Consider the following 13190-nt stretch of genomic DNA (forward strand, 5'->3'; position numbering starts at 1 on the left):
AATAGCACAAGGCCTAGGTTCTAAATAATTCTAAAGTTTAATTGATACCGACATGTACTCTGGGGCAAAGCCAGCGCTGATAAGGTTAATACACACTGGCATTTATAAATCATCCACCTGAATCGCCTTAACGAGATAAAAGGGTTCAAAGTCTCCGCTCAGAGACATGGAGTGAAGTAAAACTCCAGGAGGACTGGAAGCCCCTACTGAACTTTTCTAGACTTTGAGGAAATTCCTTAAGAACGGCACGGACTTCAGCTGTCCAGGTTTCCGTAGCCTAGGTAGGACCGCGCTCCGCGAGATTCTTCTATTAATAATAGCTTATTTCTAAACCAAAAATTATATGAAAGGGTACTGATTACCCTAACGAGAAATCACATTTCAAAAGCACTTTTTTTTTTCTTTAAAATCCACAAAAAAATATGAACTACCCCCACCAGCCAATTTGTTTTGTTGACCAATAACCTTACAAAAATGACATCAGTGATAAAATCATCCCATTGTACAGCGCTGCGGAATATGATGGCGCTATACGAATCAATAAGTAATAATTGGTGTATATTTCAGACAAAACAGGCTTTCTGATCACACTTGCTTTATTATGGACACATTTCTTTTTTGTTCCTCAAAGACCATTGTATACTTTCTACGCTTTTGTGTTTATGAACAACCCCTGGATTGCATCTTAAAGACCTGATCACCCTAAAATCCATTCATCAGGGGTCTTTATTCAATTAAAGTATATTATCTCGGCCATATGAAAGATGCTTAACATGGATCTGTTATAGATAATAGAAGTTTTTACAATATTGTACAAATCTGATTAAAAACAGGCGGATCGGGTTACAAATACCTTTTTTAAAACTTTAGACTGCTTGCAGACCTCCTAAGAAACATAGAATCTGGTGGAGGAGAAGAACCATTCGGCCAACTTGGTCTGCCCTTCTATTTAGTTTTAGAGGCAATACCTTGAAATTTGGTAGTATTACCAGAGTTAACCCTTAACAGGAGACCTACATAGAATATATATATATACCGGTATATTGTAGACATCATTCGGATCATGGTTCCGGAGTCTGATGAGCTTTAAGAAGCCTCCAAGCCATATTGTGAACTTATAGGACGGTGTTATAGCAATAATGTAACAAGCGTTTGCGGGATCTGCTCGGGTGAATGACACGCGCCGGGGTTTTGTGATAACCCTTATCGCATTACTTACTGGTGCACGGTGTCAACATATTGAGTTAATACTAACCGGAGAAAGCTTAAGAGTCTTTAAAGGTTATAACCCCCGGAGGGACATGTATGTTACTTTAGTGTTACGGGGAAAATGTCTTCCTAAAGGTTAAGTGTCTCTCTGCTTTGTCACGGCTGGTTGAATATTTACTTTATCTGCTGATTCGAAGGAAAAACCTTAAAACCAGTAATGGGCTACTTGGAACCATTCCAAAGACTTTTCACATAGAAAACAACCCCCCCCCCAAAAAAAAAACTATTTTATGCCATGTAGCAGCATTTCTGTTATGACCTAGATACGTAGTAGGCATTTATTGATTGTTGACGGCTTAGGAGCAGAAATTGATTTTGGTTTAAACTATTTAGGGGATTTGAGTTTTCAAAGAGGAATATGTGAGAGGATGGAACAGACGTCGTTAGGATTGGCATAAAAAATAATTTCAGTGTGAGGTTTGAGCAGGGAAAGTCACCCAAAATATCACATGATTGACAACAATGGTGGCCTCCAGGTCTGCAGATAAAAAAAATATAATAGTTTTATTTAGTTTTGTCAAAATTATGTTTTTGCCAATGCTGACCTGCATTACGGTGTACAGTGCTGGGGTTTTTATCCTCGGGCTGTGTGGCAGTTCCCATGAATACATTTTAATTCAATTATTTTATTAAACAGAAATTTACATCCGCATTTTGAAAGACAAGAAGTGTTGTTGAAATTAAAAGAGGGTTCCCGCCAACGAACGTATAATGACCGCCTCCTTAGTGCTAAGCGAAGCCGAACTGGAGAATGTGGCTCCAAAGTCTACCGATCGGGGGCCTCGTCTGTTGACCAGAATGAGGAGAAGATTAAGGTACCGTGTGGGGCAGCTGACTGTTTGTGACAGAAATAATTGAAAGCTACTCACTAGACATTTTATGTGGACAGAACTCCAAATGTAACATTTTAGTGAGGTGAACGCCCTACAAGAAAGAGTTTTTGTCGTTTACGGGCAATTTTAAAGTTTGGTTACCTCGGCCCGAAATGTATCTTCAAGATACAATATATGAAACCGCAGGAACCTACAAACGTTCCATTCGCAGATATTAAAATGTATCTAAAAAGTCTTCTTCTGGAATTCTGGAGCCTGACCAAATAAACCATTGTCTGTCTCTTCTGTCGTATACATTGTTTTTTTACTACTCCTTCTTGGGTGAGATTAGATGTTAATTTTCCGTTTCTCTACTTCAGGTGTTCTGGGCCGATTGCGAAATCCTTTCTGCTGAAATTTATTCCAATCCTTAGCTGGCTTCCACATTATCCTTTCAAGGAATGGCTTCTAGGAGATGTGATATCTGGCCTGAGTGTGGGTATTATCCAGCTTCCGCAAGGTACGCATCGTTAATTCATCTGATCACGCTCATCTTTTTGTTTGGGTTTTTTAATTTATTTATTTTTTTAAAAAACTATTTAAGCCCCTTTTTAATATGCGTGTTGTTAGGATGTTTCACTCAAACACCAATAGTTTTAACGAGCTTGATGTCTCATTCAGCCATCTTCGTCAATGGAAACCCCTGGAAGGAGAAGTATGACTAAGGAGGGCTATTAAATATAAGGTTGCATCTTATTCCCCCCCTTGTGGTCATATGTGGTATTGCAAGTTAAGAAAAAGATTCTTCTGCCAAAGACTCAACACATGCCGGGCCAAATTTTGTCCCCTAGACAGCTTAATACCCCCTCCCCAAAGAGAATTTGGAAGCCCAGGATTTGCTGCATCCCATTACATTGCAGGATATATGTACGATTGCCCCGGCTGGGGCAAACTGCTTTTTACCTCGCGAAAGGAATCCACATGTGCAAGGGTTTAAACCACTTTAACGAGTAAACTTGTTGCTATAAATTTACTATAAACTAGAACCATGCTAGTTTTGTGTTTTTTATATTTTAATTGTATTTTTTGCTGATTCTAGGTTTGGCTTATGCTCTTCTAGCCGGCGTCCCTCCGGTATTTGGTCTTTATTCCTCATTTTATCCCGTAATTATCTATTCCATATTCGGAACATCGCGACATATCTCCCCAGGTAACGGAATCTTGATACAACTGTGTAGAAATGACAATTGAAATGTAATTTATTTTACATTTAAAAATTACACTGTTACATCAGAATCGATTTCTTAAGAACTTGCATGGGTTAATGAATCTTCCCATTAATCTGTTTTCTAACACAGGAACATTTGCTGTAATTTCCGTAATGGTTGGAAGTGTCACTGAATCCCTCGTACCCAATGACACCGTTGTCTTAACTGGAAATGATTCGGTCACGGATGTGGGAGACAGAGTGGCCGTGGCTGCTGCCCTAACGTTCCTTGTCGGTCTCTTTCAGGTAAGAGTATATATATCTATATATATATATATATATGTGTATGTTTTAAGGTTTCTGAGGTTTTTAGTGGGGATGATATCTGTTGACATTCTATGTCTATGTATTCATTTTATGGACAAATCGGTTGCTAGAATAAGAGAAGAATCGTGTGATAATGTAATATCCCCTGGTGAGCACAAGTGTACATGGCAAGGGTGGGATGGCCTGAGAGAAATTGGGGAAATTGCCCCCCTGGGCCATTCCAAGCTCTTCAAACAGCTGTGGGGTAAATGTAATGTGACATCACGTGACCACAATGCAATAACATGGGAGCAGCTGTAATGGAAGGCTCTAGACGTAGTAAGGCCATGAGGTGTAGTGTGTGATAGAATACAAATAAGTCTTATTGTGCATTATTTATTTATTTTCAGATTGTGCTGGGGTTAGTCCAGTTTGGGTTTGTTGTGACCTATCTCTCGGAGCCGCTGATTCGTGGTTACACCACCGCAGCTGCCATCCACGTCACCGTGTCCCAACTAAAAAGCATCCTTGGCGTGTCTGTGATGCAGAGAAGCAACGCTTTGTCTCTTATTTACGTGAGATTTCAATTTCTATCTTTTTGTTTCTTTTATAATGCATTATACAGAAAAACTGAGACAACAATATGTCCGTGGGAGTCTCTTATACAACTAGTCATAGAAACATTGCTGATTGAACACATGTTTCTATTGTTCCAGGAAATGTGGTTGGGTAAGGTTTTAACGGGCTTTTCTGAACAGTTTGAATACATAGCCTCTACCACTTCTCAGTTTTGTCATTGTTTGTTTGATTGTAGTCTGGGAATTGTGTCTAAGCTCGCACTACTGTTATCAAGGCAAGTTCTTAGATGAATCGTGTCCATGTTCTTGCTCCAAATCCGAGGAATGACTTTAAGCCATTATACGTATGAACATTCACTAGATGCTTCTATACTTTAGACCGTCATAGAAGTCTGCTCCAAGATCCCAGAGACCAATCCTGCATCCCTGATCACCGGACTCATTGCCATCTTTGTCATGTTCGCCGTCAAGTATCTGAACGTGAAGTATAACTCGAAAATCCGAATGCCCATTCCGATCGAACTCCTTACGGTGAGACATTTACTCTCTCCTACCGTACGACATGGTGGAACATTTCTCCTGTTTGGGTTTCAGATGGTTGGGATTTCTTGATGGTCTACAGATGAGATTGCGGACAATTCTGGGGCAGTCACCCCAGCTGCTGTTCATGCTGGCTAAGAAATGCCTTCCAGAGTAGACAAGGCACTCAATACTAAATTTACAGAATTGGGACACTTTTGGCTCAGAGTCAATACCCCCCCCTCTAAACCATCAGCATTTGGTGGACTGTACATGATAGGAGTTATAGTGAGTTCGTCTAGCTCTGTGATATTTGTAAAAGCTTTTGTTCTGTTTCGCCAAGCATTGTGTGTGTATTAACTCATCTTAAGTGTATTCAAAATGCAATTCTTTCTCTGTTTCTAGTTAATTGTAGCCACTGGGATATCCTATGGCGTCAACCTCAATAAAACATATGGCGTGGATATCGTGGGGGTGATCCCAGTTGGGTATGTAACACAGTTTGAAAGTATAATTATGTGTTGTGTTTCACTCCCCCCCCCCCACTCAGGAAACCTCTGTTCTACGGTTACAATTCTCATGTGATGAGAACGAGTTGGCACAACTTCAAAGGGAAAATCACATGATTTACAAACAAAGTCTGAATAATTAGTTCAAATTTGGAGACCGGTTTGTTACACTCTGCTACTCTAGATTTAACATTGTCCTGATGGGGGGGGCAACCCCCCCCCCAAAAGAGCTTTTTAAAGAAAATACTTGACCAAAATAAACAATCCTCCATCCCTTTCTCCTGCCCTGATGTTCATCTTTTCTAGGAGCTCGGAATGTTTGCTGGGTAGGAGGGTATCGCAGGGTTCTACAACTCTAAAAGTAACCATAATGCTTACAGAAACGGCAGGGAATGGGTTTATAAATTGTCTAGATACATCATAAATAATTTGTCTTGGACATCAGTGACATCATCAGGCAGCCGCTGGACCTAAGGTGCCGGGGCTGCCTCTAGTTTGCCAGCCCAGCCCTGCTTGTAAGTAAAAGTGTCCCTGTTTGGTTACTGGAATTGGTGGGAGGCGAGTGTGTGTGTGAGGAGAGTGTGTATGTGTGTGTGTGAGGCGTGTGTGTGTGTGTGTGTGTGTGTATTGCTTTACATTAATAATATTGTTAAGACCTTTTTAATAACCAATTTGCCTGTCTTTTATGTCACTATGTTTATATTGAAATACTGTTACTGTTCCGCACCAAGGATGAAAGCTCCGGTGTTGCCACGGACTGAGTTATTTGCTAAGGTGGTTGGCAATGCGTTTGCCATCGCGGTTGTAGCATACGCCTTTACCATCTCTCTGGCCAAGATGTTTGCAGTAAAACACGGTTACGTGGTGGACAACAACCAGGTGAGCTGCCTTCTGTTACAGAAATAGATATTAATCCCTAGAATGTATTTAGTGGAGGTGACATGGACTACAAACATATAAATTATGGGGTTTTTTTATTTTTAAATTTCAAAATGTATATTTTATTTCAGGAACTTTTTGCTCTGGGACTCAGCAATTTTGTAGGAAGCTTCTTCCACTGCTTCACCATTGGGACAGCCATGTCCAGAAGTCTAGTTCAGGAAAGCACCGGAGGGAATAGCCAGGTCTGTTCTTCCCCACCTGGAGGGTATCCTTATCTTCCTAACCTGGATTTCATCCAAGATTCACTAAGCAGCTGCATATAATTATACCTGCTGAAGGTTGAGTGGAGTCTGGAGCCAACTCCTTGATATCCTTGGAAAGCCTGGCGTGTTTATCTAGGCTTAGTGTTCTCATTAAATGTGAGGTTAATTGGCAATAATTGTACCTATAGGCGTCTGGGATGGGAGTCTAGCCCCTGCATTCACTGATCATAATATATTTTGCCTTCAGGTGGCTGGTGTTGTCTCTTGTCTGGTGATCCTCGTCATCATTCTCAAGGCCGGCCAGCTATTTGAAACCCTACCAAAAGTGAGTTTGTGGCAAAAGTTTTACCTTTTTTTAATAGATACCAAGATGTAAATTTTATTATTATAAGCGGCTGCTACTTTTACCCACTGAGACGCTCTTCTACCTGCCAAAATAATCTGTTTGGGTCATGACCGCCGAGTGGGAAGACAGTGGATAGGAAAAACATCATTAAATTAATGATTATTGGTTTAAACTAAAAAACAAACAAACAAACAAAAAAATATATATATATATGGGAGCACAGCCTAAGAGCATTGAGGCATACACATTCAGATTCCAGGGTTGCAATTAAAATAATTGGTGTCATAAAACTTGGTCTCTTGATACTAAAGTTCATGAAAGTATTAAAGAGTAACTGAGCTTCTGGTATAAAATACCGTAGTTTGTTTACATAATTCTAATTTTTATTTTATTTTATTTTTCCTCCAGGCAATTCTAGCTGCAGTGGTTATTGTGAACTTAAAAGGTATTTACAAGCAGTTTTTAGACATACCGGCGCTCTGGAGAACAAACAGAATTGACCTGGTGAGCTATGGTTTGTTTAATAATTTTATAGATGTAGTGTGATGGGACTGCTGAATTTACATTGTGGGCTGATATGTAACTGCGCATCAGTATGGCCCCAAACCAGTAAAATTCAAGAAAATAATGGTCTGTCAGAAATTTGTACTTCTGTACCAGAGCGTTCCATCTCGATTTATGATGGACGTTGGCCGACCACCTTGGCCGCACCAAACTCGTGTCTAGATACAACGACATCTCGTTACTGCTAATACTGTATGGTTTCAGTCTGTAGAAAACCTAATTATTGTAAATCACATTTGATGTATGGTTCTTTATATCTGGTTGACGTTATGTCATGGCTGACATCGGCATCGTATCTTCTAGCTGGTCTGGTTGGTAACGTTTGTTTCCACTATTCTTCTGAATCTGGATATTGGTCTCGGTGTCTCTGTGGCGTTCTCGCTTTTAACCGTTATCTTCAGGACACAACTGTAAGTATCTACGGAACACGGGATGTCATTTAACGTTTAAACTATGTTAATGCATTCTGTGGATTCCATGCCTGTGTCCTCCTATCATAATCCATACATCTTTCCGTTTGGCACATCCAGATAGATTTGGGATCATATGCAGTTAAAGAAACCCGGTATTGTGTTAAAGTCCCCAATATATTTTAAAGACGCATAGATACGTTGCTCCAAGATCCATGATTTATGTTTACTATAATATTCAGTTTTTTTAAATCTCAAGGGATTGGGTAATAATTGGAAGATAATCCAATAACACATTAAATAAATTTAGGATGAGGATGACCTCATACACACACCTGTACTCTTGTCTTCTCTCTAACAGACCTCATTACTCCGTTCTTGGACAGATTTCCAACACTGATATCTACAGAGATGTGTCCAAATATACACAGGTAGGTCGGGGGGCTTGTTCCAGGTAATGATCCCTTTCTACAGCAAACCTACATCTCGTATAATCTCTGTGTAGTGGGGATAAAGCTTTAGACGGCTTTGTCCTTAGTCTTTAACAAATAATACATTAACAAGTTACATATTTCCTGTATTAACGATACTCAATAATAACCATATAAAATTACAATTCGAACTTCTTTTTTGCTCCCCCTAACTACGGGACTCTGAACAAGGCTGCCTAACATCCCTAACAGGGGTTTTACAATAGACTTTGGGAAGAATATTAGGGCATTGAAGCCTGGCTGTGAGCCGCAATTTTCGTAAACTACATGCAAAGGTAAAAAAGAATTCTTTTTTTTTTTTTTTTAATTTTTTTTTTTTTTAATTTTTTTTTTTAGGCTAAAGAAATCCCTGGTATAAAGATATTCCGGTCGTCCTGTACGCTGTACTTTGCCAATGCGGATTTGTATGCAGATGCTGTTAAGAAAATGGTAAATTTATTATAAACTCAGATTTTCGGCCACAAATAATGGAGAACAGCTACATTACATATCGGCAACAAGAAAATGTATGATTGTAGGTAAAAAAAAAAAAGTTAGGATCACTCAGCTGTTTTCATAGAAAACAAGGACATTTCTGGCTGTAATATAATTACGAAAAGGTTTTCTAACCATCAATTAGCCTTTTAAAACTCAACTTGGATCAGTGAACACAACGTGCCATTGGAACACAGGAGTGATGGGAGTGATAAAGGGCCACTGGAACACAGGAGTGATGGGAGGGATAAAGGGCCATTGGAACACGGGCATAATGGGAGTGATAAAGGACCATTGGAACACAGGAGTGATGGGAGTGATAAAGGGCCTCTGTACACCTATGAAGAGATTCCATTAAAAATCCAGCCTTTCCAGCTACAATAGTTTACAACATTAACCCCGTCATGTTATTTTAACCGACACAAATATGCTTTTCTTTCAAAAGCATGGAAACTTCTAAGTGACCCCAAACTTTTGAACAGCAGTGTGTATCTGTGTTTTAGCTTATTTTTAAGTTGGAGATTATTTTCTACGTTCGTTTTCAGAGCGGTCTGGACGTGGACAAACTCATTGCCATGAAGAAGAAAGCCGTGAAAAAACAGAAGCGAATGCAGGAAAAAAATGAGAAAAAAGCAGCGAAGGAAACCCAGCTGAAGCATCGAGGAGCGGGGAAACCCGAGAAGGCGAGCCTTTCCTTTATATATCCATGACTTTATACATTGGGATCGGGAGTTCATCTTGTATTATATAATAAACAATACATTTTAATTGTTGCAGATTCAGGAAAATGAACTCAACGCCATCGAAGTGAAGGCTCCTGTCGTCAAAGAAGCAGCAGACTGCGAGGAAGCCATGATGGGTTTCTTGGGTCCCACCCAGACCAAGCTTCACTCTCTCGTTCTGGATTTGAGCGCCGTTAATTTTGTAGATACGGTCAGCATCAAAATATTGAAAAATGTAAGTGTTATGAATATGCAGCGCCATTTTCATCCCTTACCAATGCCATGAGAAATATCACGATGGGCAAAAAATTAAAAAAAAAAGTTTTTTTAAGGGGTTCATCTTGAAAAAAATAAATAAATAATCCGGTGATTCTCCACTTTATAAAGCAATGCCTTGCAAACCCATAAAAAATATCATTTATACAAAATAGTGATGGGCTTACATGTTCTTATAGATGGAATTATAGTATTCATTCAGTTATGAAAGATAAAATATATTTATGTTCTGAGTCTGAGTAAACTGAGAATAACACTTTATTTTACGATGTCCTCTTTACAGGAAAATGTTAAGTCAATAAACCTGTACGTTAATTAATATTAATACTTCTTGGTTTCAGATATTCCGTGATTTTTCAGAAATTGATGTAAAAGTGTACATCGCTGGATGTCAAGGTAAATGTGAATGATGGTGCATTTGATACGGAACAAAGGCTTAGGCTAGCACAGAATGTTAGGATGTATGTTATGAAAAGAAATAAGAATATTTTTTGTGAGATTCTATAAGACTTGTAGGAGATTTGAGGCCCTTTATCACTCCCATCACTCCTGTGTTCCAATGGCCCTTTATCACTCCTATCACTCCCATCACTCCTGTGTTCCAATGGCCCTTTATCACTCCCATCACTCCTGGCTTCCAATGGCCCTTTATCTCTCCCATCACTCCTGGGTTCCACTGCCATGTTGTGATCCAAGTTTAAGTTTAAAAGGCTAATTGATGGTTAGACACTCATTTTGCAATTATGTTGCAGCCAGAAATGTCCTTGTTTATCATGAAAACAGCTCAGTGACCCCAAACTTTTGAATGGTAATGTATGCCGCACGTGGTAATAGCGACTCCCATCACCTTATCTACCACGACAGCCGACGCTGTCACTACACAGATAATAGCAACGTATCATTGATAAAGAAAAAATGTTCGGTGTGCAACCTGAATTGGACCTGTTTTTTGTTTGTTTGTTTGTTTGTTTTTTGTTTGTTTTTTGTCTCCAGATGAAGAATCAATTCAGGTTCAAACATTGATCGTTTTTAGTAGATTACATTGATCTCTTAATACTAGACGAATAATTGCTTTCTGAAGGTGCGTATGGTTCATGCTTTAGAAGGACTATGTGGATCATTATTTTCAAACTGGTTACAAGGCTACCTAGAAAAATATCCACGTGATCCTGTAGGTTCTTATTTTGGTTTAATGGAACGTTGTATGTTTTATTTTTTTGTTTGTTTTTTTGAGAAAGCAAAATTACTATTGAATTAGAAGTGTTTTTCCCCCCCACAGCAACTGTCCTAGAGCAGCTGGAGTCGGGGAACTTCTTCAGCAAGACGATCACCAAGGGACAACTCTTTTCTTCCATTAATGATGCTGTTGCGTATATCTCAAAAACCCAGGAGCCGGTGCCGAAGAGGGACAATCATGTAAGTTATCTACCATATCTTCCTTTTGTAATCCTCAACGATTTGAGTTATTCTACAATTATCATCTAAACATCATTTCAGCACATTGATACAGATTATAAAGTGTAAAGAATTAAGTGTTTTGGATGAACTGAACATTTTTTTTTTTTTAAATGTTTTATTTATTAACCTTTTCAAAATCTTTTAATTTTTCAGATTTACTTGAATACAAAGCTATAAGTGTTGCGTATTTTTGCAAGTTAATGGATACAAAGAAAAAAGCATCAAAACTCCAGCCTCCTAACGCAACATTCCATGACTAAAACATCCCGCGGAACGTTGGGGGGGGAAATCGACTATTGGAATGACTTCTACATCAATACTTTGGATCTGTAAATATTTGTGGTTGACCTTGCATGTTTTAAATTTTTATTTTCATTCAAGACTCATGCAGCTGAGTACATCTTTTTTATTGTATTTTATAATTCCAGTATTATTATAAAAGAAAATTGTTAAATTCCCCCTCTGATTTTTTTAATTTTTATTTTTTTTATTTTTTTTTATGAAATTTTTTGTGTTGGACATTTAGTGTAACTTCTCCCAACCTAAAATAATCCTATTTCAGCATTAAAAAAAATTAGATACTATGCAGGTGTAGCACCTTTCGCTGTACCGAGTTTCAACTCTGAGCCATGGACAATGCAAAGGAAAGGCTGAAAACGATACAATTTAAGCAATTATAATGGATCTGGGGAAAAAAAAATTAATATTGACATATTGGATAGTTCTAACATGAAACCAACTTCTAAAAATGATGTGTTTTTTTTTAATTATAGTTAATGCACAAATTTTTTTACCTGTATAGTATTATTTGGCCATTTCCCCAAATATTTTTGTATTTGGAACCCATAAAATCATCTGTCTTCAATGTTTAGGATGAATAAAAAATGTTTTATGTGTAACTAGCTAGGTGCCGTTTTTTTAATGTGTTCATTTTGGGTTACTGTATCACCGGCTGGATTAAGGAATCTTAAAATCTGTGCCAAAAAACAGATTTATTTAATTAGTGTATGAACAATAGGGTCTTACTTGGTAAACCTTTAATGGGTCACTGATAAACGTAAGGTTATAAGTTACCGGTAACTAAATAACCCTTTTAAATACTTTTACCGCTCCTGTGTAGTAAATGAATACACCATTACCGTTTCGGAAAAAGACCGATTTTAGGTTATTAAGCTTTTTTTTTTTCTTCCGTTTCCATACACTGTGCGGATCTTCCCTTGGGTGGGAGGATGAAGCCAATAAAAGAACCTTTTAGGATTTTAATGTCCTGGTAAAAATTGTCAATATATATAATAGTAGTACACGGTGACGAAAAGTCTTACTGGATACATGAATTGTTATGATTTATTTATTTATTATTTTTTTTTTGCATAAAATGTTCTTAAACCATGATGTACGTAGTCTTAATAATTCCGGGACATGATAGAGAATTACAATATGAGAGATGAACAAAGGAGCCTTGAAAATTAGTAATTACGAGACAGGCATTGGGGAAAAACTAGTAAATTTTTCACATTAAAAAATAAATAAATGGGTGTATAATAAATATATATATGTATGTGTAAAAGCTGTGTCGCAGTATGGGGGTCTCTATAACAATTATGCTGCGTAATGAATGAGTATTAATGGGGGGGGCTGTAGTTGTTGTAGATAACAGCTGGTATCTTCACTAAGAATGGGTTACATGTTAATCCTCAATTTAAAATTTTTTAAAAAAAAATTAAAAAAAAAAAGTGGAAAAAGGTCTTTGTCCATCATGGTTGTAAACATTGGATGTTAATAACTTCATATGTTTGTTTGCTATATGTAACCAAATATTATACCATTGGTGACAAGAAATTGTCAATGTCAGATTTCCTTTAATTGGGTCTTTTTAGAAAACTATGAAACGAAATAATTTAATTTAAGCATTTAATTTGTGTAATTAATCAAGATTCCATTAAAAACACCCGCATCCACCGTAACGCCAAGGGCGAGCAACTCCTTGCAGGCCAACGGGTGGCTCCCTCCTCCACCGCGCAGAGGGTTAATGCTATGAATGGATTATAATTTGTGATAAATCAACCATTATATTGTACTTTGACCGTTACGGCAGGACAATGCA

The 13190-nt window shown here is 38.0% G+C and overlaps 1 protein-coding gene across 1 annotated transcript; it reads left to right on the forward strand.

The window, feature by feature from the left end:
• Nucleotides 1-187: 187 nt before the first annotated feature.
• LOC128499909 (solute carrier family 26 member 6-like) lies at nt 188-9355 on the forward strand. Its single transcript, XM_053468888.1, has 16 exons — nt 188-281; nt 1907-2084; nt 2462-2601; nt 3181-3291; nt 3440-3594; nt 4005-4169; nt 4551-4703; nt 5097-5179; nt 5932-6079; nt 6211-6324; nt 6593-6670; nt 7100-7195; nt 7559-7665; nt 8027-8096; nt 8493-8585; nt 9176-9355. The coding sequence occupies exons 2-16, from the start codon at nt 1981-1983 to the stop codon at nt 9338-9340; spliced, it is 1782 nt and encodes a 593-aa protein (XP_053324863.1). The 5' UTR covers nt 188-281; nt 1907-1980; the 3' UTR covers nt 9341-9355.
• Nucleotides 9356-13190: the final 3835 nt, after the last annotated feature.

This window comes from Spea bombifrons, chromosome 6 (assembly GCF_027358695.1).
Source record: "Spea bombifrons isolate aSpeBom1 chromosome 6, aSpeBom1.2.pri, whole genome shotgun sequence".
Classification (NCBI taxonomy): Eukaryota; Metazoa; Chordata; class Amphibia; order Anura; family Pelobatidae; genus Spea; species Spea bombifrons.

What these genes read in the sequence shown, in the direction of transcription:
- LOC128499909 (XM_053468888.1), top strand. Translation starts at nt 1,981, where the DNA reads ATGACCGCCTCCTTAGTGCTAAGCGAAGCCGAACTGGAGAATGTGGCT. An exon ending in TCCTTGTCGGTCTCTTTCAG is followed by an intron (nt 3,595 to 4,004) that starts GTAAGAGTATAT and finishes ATTTATTTTCAG; the next exon opens with ATTGTGCTGGGGTTAGTCCA. An exon ending in ACGTGGTGGACAACAACCAG is followed by an intron (nt 6,080 to 6,210) that starts GTGAGCTGCCTT and finishes ATTTTATTTCAG; the next exon opens with GAACTTTTTGCTCTGGGACT.